General features: G+C 43.0%; 3 protein-coding genes across 4 annotated transcripts; 1 reads left to right on the top strand and 2 right to left on the bottom strand.

The window, feature by feature from the left end:
• Window positions 1-262: 262 nt before the first annotated feature.
• On the bottom strand, window positions 263-2,126 carry LOC139760079 (uncharacterized). The gene is made up of 3 exons (XM_071682880.1): window positions 2,042-2,126; window positions 1,556-1,762; window positions 263-993 (listed from the first exon to the last, which is right to left on the bottom strand). Exons 1-3 carry the CDS (start codon window positions 2,100-2,102, stop codon window positions 713-715), a joined length of 549 nt encoding a protein of 182 aa, XP_071538981.1. The 5' UTR covers window positions 2,103-2,126; the 3' UTR covers window positions 263-712.
• A 2,871-nt stretch (window positions 2,127-4,997) lies between these two features.
• LOC139760080 (uncharacterized) lies at window positions 4,998-6,687 on the top strand. The gene is made up of 3 exons (XM_071682881.1): window positions 4,998-5,158; window positions 5,424-5,621; window positions 6,179-6,687. The coding sequence occupies exons 1-3, from the start codon at window positions 5,110-5,112 to the stop codon at window positions 6,448-6,450; spliced, it is 519 nt and encodes a 172-aa protein (XP_071538982.1). The 5' UTR covers window positions 4,998-5,109; the 3' UTR covers window positions 6,451-6,687.
• A 2,072-nt stretch (window positions 6,688-8,759) lies between these two features.
• LOC139760224 (uncharacterized) lies at window positions 8,760-18,445 on the bottom strand. 2 transcript variants are annotated; one of them, XM_071683153.1, is made up of 5 exons: window positions 18,378-18,445; window positions 15,140-15,208; window positions 14,748-14,962; window positions 11,080-11,261; window positions 8,760-9,911 (listed from the first exon to the last, which is right to left on the bottom strand). In XM_071683153.1, exons 2-5 carry the CDS (start codon window positions 15,158-15,160, stop codon window positions 9,748-9,750), a joined length of 582 nt encoding a protein of 193 aa, XP_071539254.1. In that variant the 5' UTR covers window positions 15,161-15,208; window positions 18,378-18,445; the 3' UTR covers window positions 8,760-9,747. The 2 variants fall into 2 exon arrangements, with proteins under 2 accessions (XP_071539254.1, XP_071539253.1); XM_071683152.1 differs by having other exon boundaries at window positions 18,263-18,403.
• Window positions 18,446-20,107: the final 1,662 nt, after the last annotated feature.

Raw genomic sequence — 20,107 nt, 5'->3', positions numbered from 1 at the left:
AATTTGATAACTACACTAAGGGATAATGCACATAACGGCTCAACACAGTGAACACATTTATATTGAGTAAATGTGTAGTCACATACATCAGTAAGTCTTGCCTTTTATTAAAATGTAAGAGTTGTCATGCTAAATGATGATGTGTCTATCTTTTTAACTCCTCAGTAATTTCTGTTTCCATTTTTTCCTCTCGCAACATCATCATCCTAGAGGGAAAAATAGTCTATTATATTTTTGGATTGGCTGGAAGGTAAACAAAGTCTTTCATTCAGACAGTTTTATTCAACTGGAGGAAAGTTTCGTCGTCCAGGATGACCCAGAGTAGCACTCCAGAGGTGATGGCATTCATCTCGGGAGACCCAGATCAGCCAACTAGAGTCTGTGATACTCTCAGATAAGCAGAACTGTACAGGTTGTGCAGGAAGCTTGTTCAGCAGTTGTGTCAGTAATGATAATCACAATAAATTTTGCTTCTGTGGTTCTCTTCATTACCAGATACGTACGTAGCTCGTGAAAGATCAGTTTATATATAATTAGAAAAAAAAAGCCACAGAGTTTCTTCTTTATTATTGTAGTTACATAGAACTACTTTATAATGGCAATCATTTCAAATGAAATTGACGTCTATCTGTTTTATAAAGTCCATTAAAGTCGTGATCATTATTGAGAGGTCAGTAAAGTTTAGCTTCTGCTTTGAGGAGTGACCTGTACATTACGAGTTGGAGGCAGGGGCAGGGCTGGACGTAGCCCGACACATGTACCTGCGGACCACAGTACTTGGGGAGCTGACGGCGTACAGTCGGCCGAAGGAATTTTGACCAGTGGAGAGGGTGACGTCGTCCAGGTAGACGAACTGGTTCTCCAGTCGAGGGTGAGCCACTTGCCATATGTAGGAGGAGGAGGACACAGACTTGCCATCCACACCCAGGAACTGGTCGCCCACCTTGTGGATGCCGACCCACATGTATGGGTACTCGTAATCAAACGACCCACCTACAAAAGAGTTCTATGACAAGATGGATTTTTCTTTTTCTTTTCAGATACTTTTCTTATTTTATAACGACTGACACATCAAAGCCACACGTGCCTTTCCATCATCCCAGACTACCACAGCACACACACACACACACACACACACACACACACACACGCACACGGAATTCCATAACTGCAAAACAGGAGGGACGTAGAACCCATTTCAGAGCCGAGGACACACTCTAAAGAGCCTTAAGGTTTACAGATGTAATATAATGGTATTGTAATCAGCTGTAATCACGTGTGTGATATCCAAGTGCCTGACTGTAATCCATACCGTAATGCTAAGACGAAGTTATGCTTGTGCCCAGCAGGAAGACTGTATCATCCTAGACACAATATCATGACACCTCAGTCGTGCTATCGTAGCACTTAATCCCCATGAGGTAAACTGTACGACCATTGAAGACGACATTAGAACCTCATGAGTCGTCCCATACTTTTACTCGTCTCACTTACAATCATGATACTTATAGCCACATCCCAGAAAGTGAATACCCTCTAACTACAGGAGGCTTACCGATCACAGCCCAGCTCTGGGAGACAGACTCAAGCTGGGCGACGGAGTCGAAGGTGGCGAGGTCGATGGTCCACCCCCCTCGGAAGAGGGCGGTACACCTGTCCCTGGCTGCCTGCCATCCAAGGTTTGTGGGGCCTCCTCCCTCCTGTTCGCCCACCAGGAAACATCCGTCCAGGGCACTGAAGAATCCCGTAGGGCACTCAGCTCCTGTCGGCGTGAAGAATATCGTAGTGGATGTGCGACTATGAAAAGACCAACACTTTTGAAAGGTTTATAGTGAGAAATGGGGTCCCTTGAGTTTAAAGCTCCCTCTCCACACGTACATTACAAATAGGTGAACACACACAAAAACACAAATGCACACACCAGTATCCTTATAAGTCTGACGTGCCCCTATAGTCTTGGCTTGCTTGTCTGCCAGACTCGCCCCTGCTTCCTGCCTCTATAGGCCTGACGTAATTTATTCCCTTCCCAATGTTCTCTTACCGGCACGTACGGCCACGAGGAGCAGAGGGAGGAGGAACACGACTGGAGACGAGGTCCACATGATGAGAACTGACCTGTGAGGGGCTGGCTGGGTAGAACATGATGATTGTATCAGTTGCGGTATCCAACAACTGTCTTTTCACAGGGCAGTTCAAATCGGTTAGGACTCTCTGATTCTACGTGAGGCATAGGTCTTGATTCATCTGAGGATCTGAATATATGTAACGTAATGATACGATTCTCCATTTCTAAGTTTGCTTTGAAGTTACTGACAATATAGATACACAGTGAATGTAATGAAGTATGAAAGAATTTAATGACCATTTAAAGACAAATGGCGTATGAATACATGTGTTTCAAAGTGTACATGATTGTAATTGAGACAAATTCTATAATCACATTATCATTAAAGTAACAGAAAGAATTTCAAAGCAAACACCGTAGCAGATGCGATGGTCGATAATGATACAGTTATAACATCTACTGAACTTAGAACCATTCAGAATCGAGAGTTAAAAGCATACTGTCATCTTATTGGCGTTCACCTTACTGGAGGTGTTGCCTGACGCAGGTTCATAAGCCTGACCCCTGATTGGCTCCCCAGATGGGTTGGTTCTCACTGTCTGAGGTGGGGGGAGAGAGGGCTCATCTGACAACCTTTATCTCTCCTGGCCTGGTCGAGTCGTCAGCTGTCTGGCAACGCTTTTTGGTTGGAAAAATAACTATTCTCTCTCTCTCTCTCTCTCTCTCTCTCTCTCTCTCCCCGTGTGGTGGGTTTCAGGACCCTTGCATATATCCTCCTGGACCTACAGCTCTCGCATCCCCAAGGTCCTTTACCAGGTTCCTCTCCCGTTCGACCCACGTCAGAGCTTTTAACGTCATGTTCATATCCCTGTATCATGTCCGTCCGCCTACGTGTCTGTCCGTCACAAGGTCTCCTGCTACTTCAGTGGAGTGTTTTCCACATCCTGGTCGTTCCTCGTCACTGATTACTGCGTCAGGTGGTACTGTTCCCCAGGGCGTTCGCCAGGCTGGCTCGCTGACCGTCGCTACTATACGTAGTGCTTATGGAAAGGGAACGTGTTGACAAGACTTCCGAGCCGAGGCCACACTATCACTGTACCGGGTTTATCATTCAGTTGAAAGTCCGGAAAGAATAAAAATAGAACCAAATAATGGGGCACACGGGGCGTTGGTCGTGTTTTAAGAACACCTTTTGTAGATAGATTCTTATACGCAGAACTTACGATCTGGTAAAGACAGAGTGAAAACTTCTGAAAACAGTCGAATTCAGAGGCTTTCCATATTAAGGCCCGCCAGCCACAAGCTCTCGTGTGCTGCCCTGAGTCTAGAGTTATTGAGAAGTTATCTAGTGTAAGTCAATCAGACGAAGTAGGTCAGACTTCCTGACACTCCTGCTGGAGGACCACCTTTGTTATGGTTTCGTCTGGAAGTAAGTCTTTTCAGGGACCGTGTGTGAGACATCTTGTGGCAAATGATGTCGAAACAGCTTCGAATGTTAGAACGCTCTCATGCCACGTGATGAACGGGTGTATTATGGTCATACACCAACCTTGTCTTAGGGGTAAATTAAATGAGAGTGGAGGCGGTGGGTGGGTGGTGGAAGCGGAGGTCGTGGAAGGTGACAGTGTGGGGGCGTGGGAGTAGGCCAGGATATGGGGGTTGCTGATGTACCGCGACCCACTGTCGTCAGGCGCCTCATTCTAGCCTTTGCACACGGCACTCACAAACATACACATACTGTCATACACATGCACACACACACACGCGCACACACACACAGCTTCCCACAGTCACAGACCTGAAGAACGTCCACCAATACCTTTGCTTCTGAGATCTCCAGTGTGGGAGTCCCACCGTACCGACCAAATGTTTCGTCAGATCAACACAAACAAACACAAGTTTTATAGTTGGATGAAAGTTAAGCCTTCCGGCCCGTCACCGTCATCCTGCGATAGTGTTGTATGAAGTTGTTAATACTTATTAATAATGACTCGTCAAATATCAGTCGTGAGCCCTTATGGTCTTTATTCCAAAATCCAAATTCAGAGTACAACTTACGTGTAGAAAATTGATTTAAGTTGTTATCGGAATCCACAGAGATAATTTCAGCCAAACCTTCTTATATTGCTGCAGATACTGAGTTATAGCCATTGGATAATTACTTTATACATGTATTCTGGTTTAGTGTCGTCTTATATCAGAGTAAGGATTTACGAAAGCGAAAGGATTTATGAATTTTGTAGAAGAGCCAATTGTGGAGGACATAGAAAAAATATACAGGTGCCAAATGCGAGTTCAAGAAAGAGGAAGAAACGGAATAGGTGAAAGAGGAGGAGGAAGAAGAAGAGGACAAATTTCGAGAGATCATTGAACCTATAATGAGAGAAGGGACTGGGAGGAACAGATCAATGCCTGAACCTTTTCTCTACAGACACTTGGTCAGAAGCTGTGGTTACCATGGAGTGTCATGTGGTAAAAGACACCGAAGTAGGAGGATTGAGGAGGAAGAAGAGAAACATAGAGGAGTTCTAAGGTCTCGATATGCAACCACCGCAAGAATAAAGTCTTAAAAGAAAATGCTCGGCGTACTTCGTGTGACATTAGGGGAATCCTGAGCAAGATTCGTAACTTCTTGATACTGATGTCTGACGTCAGGGGATGTGGTACTTGTAGATTGATTCGGTGGACGTGAGATGTGCCACGTAGCTTGCTATAAAAGACTGCAGCTGGAGGCTAAAGTCAGACCAAGAATAGATAAGAACTTCCCCTTTCAGATGCATGTATGACCTCGACTGTCGTCGCTGGGAACCCTAAACCTGAGGGCACCATGTTGTCACGTGTATCACAGTAATCAATGGTAATCACTATCGCCAGCAAGACTAGCTAGCTCTATTGGCCAATCAGAATCCTCATTACATACTTCCCTCAGTATCGATATGTGCAATATTGTCCCGCCGTTGATTTTCTTCGCACTCCCGACCCTTCATGGCCACCTCGCTGAGGTATAAGATGTGCGACGTCGTCGTGATCTCCACACAGACAAGATGTCCCTCCTGGCAAGGTTGGTCCTCGCTACAGTCGTGGCCTCCGTGGGTGAGTGGCATTATACACTCCAGGTTACTGAGATATCGTGTAGACAAAATACTGGACAAAAAATTCTGAGTCTTTTACACTAAGGTAGATGATTATATCGACATTTGCAGAGGATTACTTGCCATTTAGAGATCAGATGTGAGGAACTGTCAAGATGTGAGGCACTGTCAAGATGTGAGGCACTGTCAAGATGTGAGGCACTATCAAATCCCAAAAGAAACGTAATGCCTCAGTAAAGATAACATTGTTCTGGTCTCCTCCACAGCTGCTCAGTGCCCAACAGGATTCTTCGAGGCTGGCGGAGGATGTTTCGGGGTCATCGACCAGCAAGGAGTCGACCTGACCTGGGATGACTGCCGCAAACTCTGTCAGGATCTCTCCACCTCCGAGTTCCACGTCGACCTCGCCACCTTCGACGATGCTGAACAGCTCGAGGCGTTCTCGACGGCTTGGCTGGTGATCGGTGAGTCCTCACAGGTTTATATAATGGTCATCGCACTGACGTTACCACCTCCAGGTCAAACACTTCTCTGAGGTACGATTTCGACAGAGTTCGGAGCTCAGACTTTGGTTTACGATGTATTTGCGTTGAAAGTTTTACAGGAATAATCATTTCTATCGTTTGTATTTACTGTATTAATTCTCATAATCGCTTTTGTTACTTCATTCAGTAAATAATCGGCCTCAAGTTATAACACAGAGGCATCAGCGCCACGAAGGGCATTCATGTGCTAACGGGATAGAATCATTTATCTTGTGTCTCTGATTTTTAACATAAATGAGTTACTGGATTAACGCTAAACATCAACATTAACACGACATTCAACACGTCACTAAACATGTCTGTGTTTAACACTTGCAAGACTGCTAGTCACTGTGTGTGTGTGTGTGTGTGTGTGTGTGTGTGTGTGTGTGTGTATGTACTATTTCACATAACCAGTGACGTTTCCCCTCCTGTACTATACCTGTTACGTCATCATGCCAGCAGCACCAGTCACACTAAGATGGCTTCCCTTCCAGGCGCTACCTACGACCCTGACCCTTACATGTGGATCGGAGTCGAGAAAGTGGGCGAGGAATGGCAGACGGTGGACGGGAGGAGCGTGTCCCTGCAGACCAACATGTGGCTCGTTGGTCACCCACACGACATGGGCACCGCTGTCTTCCTGAGTGACGTCACGCTCGACACTGGGGAGAACTCCTACGGCCGCCAATACTTCCACTGTTCAATGGGCATTTTTGAACACCACAGCCGCTGCCTGTGTCGGGCTACTAGCGCCTCACGCAGTTAGGAGGAGAGACACGTGACCACAGCTCGGCTGTTGTGACCACAGCTCGGCTGTTGTGACCACAGCTCGGCTGTTGTGGCCACAGCTCGGCTGCTGTGACCACAGCTCGGCTGTTGTGACCACAGCTCGGCTGCTGTGTGACTGTAGACCATGTCTGGAGTTAGCTGAGTGCTGGTGTACTGGCTCCTTGTTCTCAAGTTTCGAGGAAAACTTTACAGTAAATCTTTTTTCCTTACCAAATGCTTTCATTCCCTCTCTAGCATGTTTTTGTATGTTCTTCTGACTTAATTTTTTTCTCTGCATATATATATATATATATATATATATATATATATATATATATATGAAGAGAGAGAGAGAGAGAGAGAGAGAGAGAGAGAGAGAGAGAGAGAGAGAGAGAGAGAGAGAGAGAGAGAGAGAGAGAGAGAGAGAGAGAGAGAGAGAGAGAGCACATTATGACTAACTTAATAAAGTACGTTCAGTTTTTAAGGCTCTTGGGTACACAAAAACATAAGATGAATAGTTCAACAAAAGAGCTTATCATCATAAAAGTGTTGCTAGTAAATGAAACAAAGTACTTCAATGAAATATAATAAACATACATAGCGATATACATAGCTAAATCCTTGCACACGGCTGCTACTTAATGCATTTCATAATTACATAATAAACAATAGTACAACAACAACTTCTACCACTGCTACTACTACTGCTACTTCTAAAAAAAACTGCTTCTACTACGGCCTTAAACTACTAGCATAGCATCTCAAACTATTACATTTTCTATTATACATTAGATTGTAAAGAAAACGGATACCTATTGAAAACTTTGTTGAAACTCTTGTATTCGGTATTCACCGAAAACAAATTATTCTGATCCAGAAAATTTATAAATATCTGCAGAAAAGCTAAGTTTAAAAGCTGTGCTTTCCTTATTACACATTTTACTGCTATGAATAAACTCTGCAAAGTGGGCGGCAAAGTTTCGGGATGCGGGATTTGAGGACAATGTAATAATATATATTCCTTGATTTATCATTTATATTGCTATTCTCTAAATAAAAACGTAGAATTGATAAAGATTTGATTGCATTGATTACTGTCTTTACGAAGTGATGAAACACACGCAGCGTGAGGTTCTTTTGTTTGTAGTTACCCATAATTCCTTGCGTGTTGTCCTCCGTGGATGACGTTTGGTTGCACGATGGAATATCGCTCGTTGTCCAGGTTTGATTACAGTGCTCACTTCTTTTGTAATATTGTTATATTGTTTATTATAAGAAGTATATGCTCTGCTGAATACGGAACAAACACAAAACTACGTGAGGATGAATTAGCCGAGTGAATCACGGTGTTATTTCATATTTACTATAACAACAGAGAACTCAATATTTAGGTGATTTTCTTCAATAGTTTAACTTGTTTGCGTCCAAGCTGAAAATCTGATGTTTATCACATTATTTCAAATCGTGGCAATTACCAGTCTCTGGAGATTGTTATGCTTTGTGCCTCATTTTAAAGAAAGTTTGCATGAAATAGGTTACGTTTTGTGATTTAGAATTACGCTCAACTTGATTGTATTTGATCGATAAAGCGTATCAACATGCTCCAACATGTCAACATTAACTGTAAGATAATACCTTTCCAACAACCCTTCTAGTATTTATGTTGCTAGTAATATATATATGTATATATATATATATATATATATATATATATATATATATATATATATATATATATATATATATATAAAATGTGTGTGTGTGTGTGTGTGTGTGTGTGTGTGTGTGTGTGTGTGTTATTGGATCTCATCGGGAGCGAGAAGTCATCTTTAGCAAGGTTGTATATCGTCTGTGGAGAGAAAGGAGTACAGTCTTTTCAAGGGTCTTCTCGCACTAAAGGAGTCCATTTCTCTGCTCCTGAGCGGAGTGCAGCCTTGTAGCTGTAGCAGTTCCATAATAGGAGGCCTGGGAGTTGAATGGTATAACATGATACTATTTGTCTATGTAAATGTTTGATTGCAGTTTAAGAAGTATTTGAAAAGAATGAAACTTTAAGGAACAATTTGACAACATATTTTAGTCACGTTTTCACAACTGACAAGATTTATTTTTTCACGAATTACCATAAACTGGACAGAGCAGTAAAGAGATTATTGCTTATGATTTTCTCAGATTTCGTTGCTGGCCATCTTCTAACTGGGCTCCACCCGAAAATGACGTCACCACCATCTTCAGACGTGAGGTAAGGTACTAGAGCTACCATTAGGGTTGGGTTTCCCGAGGAAAGACTAGGGAAAGGAAGAAAGATTTAGTCAATTTCAGTTTATTTAATGAGGTATAATTAGAAAGCGGTCTTATGTTTTACATCAAGATAAATCTAGAACTTATGTATATAAGAAATAACGATGTTATTTGAATATGTTGATTACATATAAACACGTTTTTCTTTATGCTGACATACACAACAGAAAGTAATATTATTACATACTTCTATGTTTTATAGATGATGTATTGATTGATTCGCATGAATGATAGAATGGATAGGATGTCCAGCATTACATAATCTGGATTACTTTGATTCCCCTATCCCATCTAGTGTTTATTTACGCTCGTAGATTATATTTGGTTGGGTTAGGTTAAAATGAGTGCAGACTTAGCCACTAGCTTTGCATGCTTATTATATTATAGACATGATTGAAAGTTTTAGTATTCTAAATGCCTTTAAAGTTTATAGATGGCAAAGATGTATCCAGTATATTTGCCTTTAAAGTTTATAGATGGCAAAGATGTATCCAGTATATTTGAGGAATAGTTAAGAGAAGTGGTGTGATGAGTGAATGTAATCTGTCGACAGCGCATAAGCCACGAACTATGTTCCTTATGCCAGTATCTATAACAACAATGAAAATTCATTGTTTGGAGTAATCTGAAGCACTTGGAACTTCCATCAATAAAAGAGAAATTGATGCGGTCTCTTCAGCCCATCACTGCTTTTATATAAGAGCATTTTTCAAGTGCTGAAAATAAATGTTTGTTTGATCATTTTTCTGAAGTCTGGGAGGAGAAGGGTCGGTCATCTCTGGACGCTCAGCTGTCACCAGTCTGTATAACTAAGGACGTCGTAGGATCACTCTCCTTCCCAGGCTTCATGACAGTCATTTGGAACTTCTGAAGAAGCCGTCTGCTTTGCCAGGACGGTACGACCCTGGAACATACCCCCAGGAGTGTACTCCCTTGCTCGGGGGTCATACCGGCGTGCAGCAAGGAGGGTATCTGGGGTTCTCGGTCGCTGGGGCTAGGAGGTGAAGAAGGCGCCGTCGGGGTTCCTCGCGTATCCCGGGGAGGCCTTGGGCACGGTGAGGGTGTGTGTGGGTCGAGGAGAGTACAGAAGGGCGTTAGCCAGAGAGTCGCGCGTTCGCACCCTCACCACCCGAGGCCCTCGCAATGGCACGCCCTCACCTGCGCCACAGACGGTACATGAATTAGTACCACAAACACCACATCAGTACCACAAACAATACTTCAGCAAACACCACATCAACACCATTAACAATACTTCAGCTCCACGAACGCCACATCTGTACACTCGCCCACCGCACTCATGCCTGTGCAACAAACGCCACATTAACAACAAGTGCAGATCCTAAGAGAAATATAACACGTAACAATCAAAGTATAATGAGATCAAGGTGATTACTTACCTCCGAGAGCCATAATGAGACACCTTGTATATCCAGATTGTGGCGCATGGATTAACACAACGTTATTTTCATTCATTTCCGACCGAAAAGATATCTTTAGTAAATAGTTATGTTGTCTTAAAGATAAATGTTCTGTAAGCCACCAGACTGTTCCCTAAGGTTTATAGCTTAAAAGAAAAGATATTTGATATCATTAAAGGAATATTCGGAAGCGAAGCATTTACAACCGTCTTATGATAGTGTGAATTAAGAGAATGAATAATGAGATTGATCCCAGTAATAATAAATGTTGGGTGCATTAAATCATTGATTGCGTGTCAACATTTTCAGCAGGTCATATACTGTCAGAACACAAGACAATCATCGTACATCAAGAGATGTTTTGTCGGCGTCCGCTCAACACAAGCGTCTTCTAATTAAGTCCCCAATTTAACTTTATTTTTTTCTTAAGACTTGTAATCATGGCAGTTAGACTCAGAGAATTGGATCAGAAAAGGGTTACAATTGCTGCTTCTACTTTCATGTTATGTAATGATTCTTCTGATGGCCTCAAGAGAGACGGATTTGAAGGGGAACTTGCACGCGAAGCCGCGTTGGTCTACGGTCGATATGTTTAAGGTTTGACCCTTGAGGCTCAACACAATAACACACTCACATGTGACCACCGGGTTATTATCATTATGATTATCATTATCATCAGTTATCGTTATTATTATTATCATTATTATTATTGTTATTATTTTTATTATTATTATTATTATTATTATTATTATTATTATTATTATTACATGGGATAATCCATAGTGACTTTTACTATCAAAACTTCGTAAACTGAATATGCTTATCAGAATGGCTATGTTCCTTGCCTCTGGAGTGCTGATACACCTAATGATAATGACGATACTAATGATGATAATGGACGGTACCGTGTGTGGAGCGATCTGAGTCCGACCAGGTATCACAGGTGAAGTCATCATCCTGTTCCTCTCCCTCTAGCCTCTCCCAGCGTCCGTCCTCCTGCCCGTCACCGGCCTGCATGAGCGCCTCCCTGGCCTCCTTCAGAGCCGTCCTCCGCGCCTGTGCCTCCTGACACAGCCTCTGGTCTCGCCTGTGGACGGGGAAGGGATTCGTGTGACCAGGTGTGAGCGGGGCAAGAGGTCGTGACCAGGTAGGTATGTGTAGTGGCTTAGGTCTCGACCAGGTGTGAGGGAAGGATGACGTCACGTCAATCCTCAAGGCTACAGGGGAAAATAATCCTGGTTTTTCTATGATGGTTTTTACTCAGAAAGATATTATGAGCAAAGAAAAACTTCATTGTTTCGGGATTACTGTTTGATGTTTCACATGTGATATACGAAAATAAAAATGACCACGATTTTGTGCTGATTCAATTTGTATTTTCAAAGTTAAGGTTTTTTTGTAAACACGTTCGCTTGGTAATTCTAATTTCCTGTGTTTTTTTTCTCAGTGCAAGTGAAATGTTTTATGTTGACAGCGCTGAGAGTATTATTTATCTATCTATCTATCTATCTATCTATCTATCTATCTATCTATCTATCTATATATATATATATATATATATATATATATATATGTATATATATGTATATATATATATATATATATATATATATATATATATATGTATATATATATATATATATATATATATATATATATATATATATATATATATATATATATATATATATATATATATATATATATATATATTAATATATGAGTTATCATCGTTTTAAGCAACTAAGAAAACTTTTCCTTCCCGTTAGACTTGACAAATCTAGCAACTGAATGAACTAAATCAAAGTTTAAGTTAAGTATGATACTCATTTTGCGGACAATTATGAAACTGCATAAATAAATCAAACTTCCATCTCAACGCCCGTCAACCGTATTGCTTCTTTTATATCACCTTGAATGTTTACTGTATAGATTAAGAAGGTAAACATAGCTTACGAGTGGTAATACCGGTATGGGAGAAGGATATCCCACACGAAGATAAGATGGAGGCAAAACAGCTTTCAAATGAGTCATTCAGGAAGATTATTTACACCCAGTGGTAAAATATCAGCCCGATCGTTTCTTGGATTTAAGATGGTAGACGTAACATTGAATTACCTTATGCATGGCGAGGTGGTGGTGTTAACCAGAGAGTCTAACCTCCTTGCTCAGGTAGTGATGGCAGCTAAGGCATAACGAGTCATAATGTCAAGATTATCCTTACATTAGGCACGTGTAATGATTATGTCCGGCAATGCTCTACACCCTGACAGCATTAGCGTCAAAGACTTTGATCCTTTCTGTTACGCTCGACACGACAGCAGCGGGACTCAACGCTTCCAGATTGTTACATCAAGAACAACTCTCTGGCGACAGCTCCATGTGGCAAATTACTAATAACGAACAGGTAACAGATACCGCAAAATACACAGTGTATCAGGAACGTTTTTCGTCTCGAACATACGTAGGAACATTGTAATGTTGAATACACCTGCTATCACTTATTTCAAACCATCTGGCACATCCCCTGAACGAACAGTGCTGCCGTTACACTGACAATCCTGGATTCGAAGATAAATTGTTTGTCCCTCCCAGACTGGCCAGTCCCTGGCAAACTGATGTGTCTTCAGTAATCACTGGATTGTACAATGCAATTAAACTAATTTGCTTGATGATGCCTACCTGTACCTACGCTTATTGAGATCCATGTGTCATTTCCACTTCTCTGTGAGAGGAGTGATCTAATATCACTTTAGTAATTACCAAAGTGTATTAACTTAAGTGCGTTTGAGTGAGAGGAAGCAACTTGAGTTAGAGATAAGTTTATTTGCGAAAGAAAAACTAGACATTTAGATAACGGCAAACTCGCCTAGAGAAACAGGAGGCATCTATTAAACCCAGGAACCTATTGCATTTGTGACAGTGAAGGCGATGAGGAGCGAGACGGGAGTGAGCCAATCGTAGGTGAATTATGATACGGCCCGTTTCAATCTGCCTGTTGGTTCGTAGCTTCCCATTTGGTCAGATTGCTACTGCCACGTAGGAGAGGCCAGGGGCACACTTGGCCGTGATTAAAAGCCATAAATCTCGTCTTCTCAGAAAACTGGGGTGGGTGGCGAGCGGTAGTACATGTCATTATCATACACGGGTTTAGTTAAGGCATTTGAATATGACGATACTACTTCCCTTGAGGATGAGGATACGACGCTTGATTATGGCGGTGTTCATGTCCTTGACCACGACTTTAAGACACTTGAATGCGACATGCTCTTAAGCACGATGTTACGACCCTTGAACACAGCGGAACTCATGTGAGCACGACGGTAAAACCCGTATGTGACTGACAGCCCTTGGAGCATGACGTTACGACCCTTGAACACGACGGATACGACTCCTAAATGGCCTGTATGACCATAACACCACCTGTTGGTGGTCTATTCACTTAGTAAGGTATGTGACTAACTTGAATGACAGGTCTCAGGGTCTTCAGCTTAGCTCTTATCTCTGGTCGCTTGTCACAGGCTCCACTATTTTGAGGGTATTGTTGATCAAAAATGAATGATGATTATAGTCATGATAATTATAGATCATAACAGCAATATGTAAGAGATACGGATCAAAATCTCCTCAGGATAACGTTGGACATTAGACAGCTCTATATATACAGACACAACGAAAATGACGAAGTAATGAGGAAAATCCGACAATGAAACATTTTAAAGTTTGCCGAGGTTTGGGCGCCTGAACCTCGCGCAAAGTTAAGGACCTGCAGGACTTGAGAAACTTAAAGTGTTGAATGATCTAGAAACCAAGGAACTTGACAGCATTTAGAGTGTAGGAATTATAGGGATTAAGAATAAAATTTGAGGTTTTAAGAGTTTTAAAGATTTAAGTAAATCTTTACTTTGAATACTTAGATGATTTAAGGTCCATTGGGGTTTATGATGTGAAACAGCATAGATAAAATCTAAGGGCTTGAGGATCAATGGTATGTAAAGGGTTTAATGACATTTAAAAACTTAATTCATGGAGGGTCTTGAGAAGTTCACGGATTAGCGAACTTCAGTTTGTGGACGGTAGAATATTGGGTTCAGTGGACACGATGAACACCAATGTGTTTGTTATCTTGAATAACTTAAGGAGTTTAAGGTCATACAGGGTTGAATAATCATGAGTTTTGAGAGACTTGATAACTGGTCTTGCATAGGGATTTAATGGGAAACAAATCTTGATGACTTAGTAGGTTGAAGAAGGAATTGAAAAAGAATTTGATTTGAGTGACAGAAGAAAATGCAAGATTTCTGGGGGGCGGGACTTTCTAAGGGCAGCACGATTTCTTGCTCTAAGAAGACATGAAGGAAGGGAATAGATGGTCTTAATGCCTTGTGGGAGGGAAGGACCTTTGGATCGTGAGGACTCTAGGACTCCTTATTGCTGCTGTGACTTTGTGGATGCAGAGGACACATGAGGGAGAGAGAGAGAGAGAGAGAGAGAGAGAGAGAGAGAGAGAGAGAGAGAGAGAGAGAGAGAGAGAGAGAGAGAGAGAGAGAGAGAGAGAGAGTGTTGGTCTAACCCATGGCGACGGAGAGTGGCAGGCTTGTCGACGAACAGGTGCTTCTCATGGTCGTACTCCGACCTCAGCGTCCACTCCAAGCTGTCTGGCGGAGGGGCCTCACTGTGTCCGGGGTTACTGCTGCTGCCGTGGGCGCGGGCGGCGGAGGAGAGCGTGGGCGTGAGGTAGAGGCGTTGCCACGGCCGCCTGCGTGGAGGGGACACCACCAGGGGGATCTGGAACACGGGCGGGATGGGATTCGTTATGGTTGATTTCAGGGATTCGTTGAAGCTGGTGATGTGGTTACTAACACACAGGAATTCCATGATTAAGGTTACGGTTTAATGGGTTACGTACACACACACACACACACACACACACACACACACACACACACACACACACAGACTCACCTGATATTGGGCTGGCTCCATGACTATGTCTTATCGCCACACTCACCGTCATCCCTCAGGGCCAACATTCTGAGGAAAGAAAATGGCATAACGTTAACCACCTTGAACACGACGGTAATTACATACATACGTGCACATATAGATAGACAGACAGACGCACGCACATAGGTAACGTAAGTCATCAGAGAGTCATTTCGTTCACTATAAACTTGCCACGAAGGAGTCGGTCAGCCACGCGAATGAATCAGATCCCATCATAAAATCTACGACAAGCAAATGTGGGTCCGCCGGCGGAATGTGTCCCACACACGGCATTGGTGATGTTCGCATCGAAGTTGTTACTTTTGACTCTACCCATGTGATCTGTGATCTTTGCCTCGAGTTATTACGACTTAAACAACAATAACAACAACAACAACAACAAGAAAAGAGCTCTGTTCTCCAGTTAGTTCAGAGGGCAATTGAGAGAATTTGTGGACTGTAGTTTTGATCTTCCGTGTGATGTTGACGAGGTCGATCGCAAATGGGGAACACAGATGTATTAAAGTGTGGCTCTGGGTAGATCTCAGCGTCTGTGACACACAAGGTTGGAACTCCTTAAGTAATACCACGAGGTTATGGCACAAGATTACGTTGGAGGATACGATGGTGGGTTACGTAAAGGTCACTCCAGCTAGATGATTATATCTTATAGCAATAATTGCCAGTATATAACCTCCAGCACATCTGTTTGTCTCCTGTTAAAACGGAGGGACGAGAGACTTTTCGTGATTCTTCTTCTTCTTCCACTTTCTTTCTTTCCTTACCTTTCTTCTATTTGTTTTTCTCTTTCCCTCTCTGTCTTTTCCCCTTTCTACTTTTCCCTTTCTTTCCATTCCACTTTCTTTCTTTCCTTACCTTTCTTCTATTTGTTTTTCTCTTTCCCTCTCTGTCTTTTCTCCTTTCTACTTTTCCCTTTCTTTTCATCTCTCTCTCTCTCTCTCTCTCTCTCTCTCTCTCTCTCCAGTGATCAGGGTAGCGTAGCCTAAGCCTATGCTGGGGGTGTGCGACAGAGATTGATTACAAAGCTATTGTTGGATGGTGGTCATTAATCCTCCTGCATACCGTCACTCGTGCGTTAATTATAGGTATTGTCTTGAGCACGACGCCACGACCTCTGAACACGACGGAAATGACTCTTGACCACGGCCATACGATCCGTGGGCACGACGGTACGACCCTTTGGCATGACGGACTAGGTTTTTTTGACGTGACAGTTAGGTTCGTCTGTGTATCTACCAATCGGAAAAGCCAGAACACCCTCAAGGGATGAAGGTAGTTATACAGAGGGCCATGTCCTTTCTCACTGCACGTCACGGGGGTTCCTGAAGGGATAGTCTTTCATGATGTCTTTCAAAGTAACCAGTTTCCTGTATGAGACGTACATAGATGAAGAATATAGAAGAGAAATGAGTGAATCTTTTTACTTATGTTTTAGATTGCGACAAAATGTATAGTGACGTTGATAATACGCATAACGAAAATGGATGTGATATGGTCGACAGAGACATGAACCAAACGCCAAGTGGGAAATACACGACCTTAAATATCAAGTTGTCATACGTGTAAGAAAGACTAGACAAATGATAGAGCTATCATCCCAGTCATGTTATGATGCGCTCAAGGATTTAGCGTTGCTGATGGTGAGGAGTTATGTGACTTGGGCCAGTCACCTTGCGTGACTGGCGGTGAGGTGAGGGGGCGGGGGTTAGCGCTGTGTCACAACTCCGTCTAGAAGGCTTAGATGTGCTCACGGGTTAGGCCTGCATCTGGGGTCGACACGGACGTCCAGGGTGAATCATTCGTGGGTTGGAACTGAGGCTGGAGTTTGAGGTTTGGGGACTAGTTTCCCTCTCATGGTTTGGGTTTGAGGCTGGACTGCAGGTGGGACTGGGGTTAGATACTGGATGTTTGGGATTAGTGCTTAGGATTTGAGGAGCCCATGGCTTGGGATGAGATTGGGTTGAGATAAAAGCTAATAATGATTTTGTATTTGACGTTCTTGGAAAGTGGAAGATTAAGATAAGATATCTCATAGAAATGGATAAAAGATTGTTCGCCTATGTAAACTCACAGGGATATTCATTGCACGTCACAGCTTCTGTCTCATTGTAACTGACTTCGAGGTTATCATACCTCACTGTGGATTTATCGAAGTGGGGAACCATCGAAGAAAATAAGGTCAGCAACCGATCTTGTTTGACGGCGAAAACCACAGACCGTTGCCAGAAGGTGTGAGAGATAGATAGAGAGATAGAGATAGAGATAGATAGATAAATAGATAGAGATAGATAGATAGATAGATAGAGAGAGAGAGAGAGAGAGAGAGAGAGAGAGAGAGAGAGAGAGAGAGAGAGAGAGAGAGAGAGAGAGAGATTCTTCTCTGTAATGAGGGACACGAAGAACCACGTTGGAGGGTTCCCACGATTATGTAGCTCCTTACTCACATGAACAAGTTGATGATCACAAGTACATACTATATATATATATATATATATATATATATATATATATATATATATATATATATATATATACACACACACACACACACTCGATATGTATCGTCCTTGGGGATAGGGGAGAAAGACTCCCTGGGGGTGGGGGAGAAAGATTATCATTCACGTATCTCCTGCGTGTCATGGTAGGCCATTAAGAGGGGCTGGAGCAGGGGCTGGAAACTCTTCCCTCCTGTACTATTACTCTCCAGGAATAGGAACGGAGGAAGAAACCAAGTAAGACCTTTTTTTCCTCTAAGGCTTAGTTTTCTATCTCTTGATGCTTCATTGCTAGGGAGGGAAACGGGGAACGAGTAGGACAATATGTGTCCTCTAAGGATTCGTGTGGTATAAAGAAATATATTGACAGGAAAAAGGTTTTCACGTTTCACATCATCCGCCACAAACAGGTTGGATGACTCAAAAACTATGGAGACGGAGGATATAAGGTGTGTGTGTGTGTGTGTGTGTGTGTGTGTGTGTGTGTACGACCAAAATTAATAGGTTGCAGGCAAGGTCTTAGAGGGGTAAATTAAACTTGATGAGCGTCTGGGGAATGCAATAAAAAGTTCTATAAGGAACTTACCGTAAGGAATATTCCGGTAGCAGGTACAGGAGTAGTGACAGCGGCAGCAGTAGTAATAGCAGGGGGGAGGAGGAGGAGGAGAGGAGCGAGGTTAGCAGGAGCAGCAGATACGCACGTGTGTGTGTGTATGGCGGGAAGCGAGGCACTGGCGGTGACCCCGCTCGGCGACCGCCCGACCCCAACACCACCCGCGGACGGAGAGGCTAGCGAGCTAGGTAGCGTGCGCCGCCGCTGACCCGACCCCCACCAGCGGGTCACGCCACACCTCGTACCTTAGGGCCGGGGTCACTGCAGCCAAGCCCGGGATCGTCGACTCTAGTGACCGAGTGCCCGGCGGGGCTCTCTGGCTGACGTGGACCCTAAATCTACCAACGGACGCCACGGATATCTCGGCTATACAGTGCTATCTAACCTGATCGACAATTTATTAACCTTTTTTTCCCGATGTCATTTTAGATTACAGTCCGTTTTTTTCTTTATTCTCGGTATGGAGCCATTGTTCGCTCAGGCTTGCAATATATGACGTGTGAAGGAATTAGGCCATGTTTTTCCTCATTGTGTATAATTTGGTGCCTCTTCGCGAAGTCTCCCTGGTAATATGATGAAAAGACATCTTGATGGTCCATTGCAGAAACACAGGAGAAAGGCTATTGACCAGTAGTGTTCCCGTGAAAAAGGGGGATATTCACAGGAAAGCGGACAGTGTTCTAAAGTGAATTAAAAACGCATCTACAATTTCTATTCTAACACGAGCGCGACAGAGAGTATGGAGTATTAACATGACATCTTTATCTTTCATGCTGGTTGTTTGGCTTTTGAGGCCCGTCATCTACCGGAGTCATTAAGGCCGTCAACGTCAAACTACTGCCTACACCAACAGTTAAAAAAAGAATCTTTGAACACCTACTTTAAGATGTTAAGGATGATTACAACATTTCGTACACAGTGCATATTGCTCATGGTGCTTTGGGTCAGTCACGAATAAACTTACCTGCCATAGCAAGCGTGAAGTGACTCATTATGAGGATCTATTTACCCAGAGTGATCTCCCTTTCCTCACAATTTAACTATCGCCTGAGCGTTTCTGAGACACAGGTGCCCATGGTAGGTGTAGATTCTTCCCTACCCCACCAGGGAGACCACTGGACACGACGGAGGAGCCTTGTACTGAAGAGCGGACAATCCCCTGTACCCAATGTTGACATCAAGACCTTCTGCTTGTGATAACCTCGTTGTTGTTATTTACCGATATATTCTATATAGGGGGAGGGAGTTCTGCACTGGTAACGCCTTTTTTTTAAAACTTTTTCTAATGTTACAGAGCTTTTTTTTTTAAACATTCGTATACTGCTGGCATTTTTTTTCTAAGTTCGCCACTTGGCTCCTTCGCTTCGTGATGTTCAGTGGTTTTGCGCAGCGTCCAACTCAAACGTCTCGCCTCCCTGCTGCACGTATTACGTCAGCGACGCCGGGACCTCATCCCTCTCCCTGCTTACCCACTGCCGCTCAGTCTGGGAGATTGAGCTACACACTCGTCCTTCGTGTTGAGGCCGCAGGCTACATGCGTGCGTGCGTGCGTGCGTACGTGCTTGCATGTGTGTGTGTGTGTGTGTGTGTGTGTGTGTGTGTGTGTGCAGTCCGCTTAACCACACAGTTTATAAATGATTACTTCTAGATTCTTAGATGAGAATTGTATATCATACATTCGTTAAAAGCGGGCCTTTAGAAAATCCATACTCGTTTGAATCTAGTCTTTCCCTCCGGCCCTCATGATTGAAATACGTGCTTCAATAACTCGTTATGAAATGGACGTGTTCTGAAAACTTGCGCGTTGTTTTTTCATCT

Source organism: Panulirus ornatus, chromosome 35 (assembly GCF_036320965.1).
Source record: "Panulirus ornatus isolate Po-2019 chromosome 35, ASM3632096v1, whole genome shotgun sequence".
Lineage (NCBI taxonomy): Eukaryota > Metazoa > Arthropoda > Malacostraca > Decapoda > Palinuridae > Panulirus > Panulirus ornatus.
The sequence above is the reverse complement of the archived record's forward strand: the minus strand, read 5'-3'. Positions and strand labels throughout refer to the sequence as shown.

Bases quoted from the DNA above. Each gene is read 5' to 3' on its own strand.
- LOC139760080 (XM_071682881.1), top strand. From the start codon at position 5,110: ATGTCCCTCCTGGCAAGGTTGGTCCTCGCTACAGTCGTGGCCTCCGTG. The intron at 5,159-5,423 runs GTGAGTGGCATT...TCTCCTCCACAG, and splicing joins TACAGTCGTGGCCTCCGTGG to CTGCTCAGTGCCCAACAGGA. The intron at 5,622-6,178 runs GTGAGTCCTCAC...CTTCCCTTCCAG, and splicing joins GACGGCTTGGCTGGTGATCG to GCGCTACCTACGACCCTGAC.
- LOC139760224 (XM_071683153.1), bottom strand. From the start codon at position 15,160: ATGGAGCCAGCCCAATATCAG. The intron at 14,963-15,139 runs GTGAGTCTGTGT...CCCGTGTTCCAG, and splicing joins TGGAGCCAGCCCAATATCAG to ATCCCCCTGGTGGTGTCCCC. The intron at 9,912-11,079 runs GTACCGTCCATT...TCTGTGGCGCAG, and splicing joins CTCAGATCGCTCCACACACG to GTGAGGGCGTGCCATTGCGA.
- LOC139760079 (XM_071682880.1), bottom strand. From the start codon at position 2,102: ATGTGGACCTCGTCTCCAGTCGTGTTCCTCCTCCCTCTGCTCCTCGTG. The intron at 1,763-2,041 runs GTAAGAGAACAT...TCACGCCGACAG, and splicing joins CCTCGTGGCCGTACGTGCCG to GAGCTGAGTGCCCTACGGGA. The intron at 994-1,555 runs GTAAGCCTCCTG...ACTCTTTTGTAG, and splicing joins CCAGAGCTGGGCTGTGATCG to GTGGGTCGTTTGATTACGAG.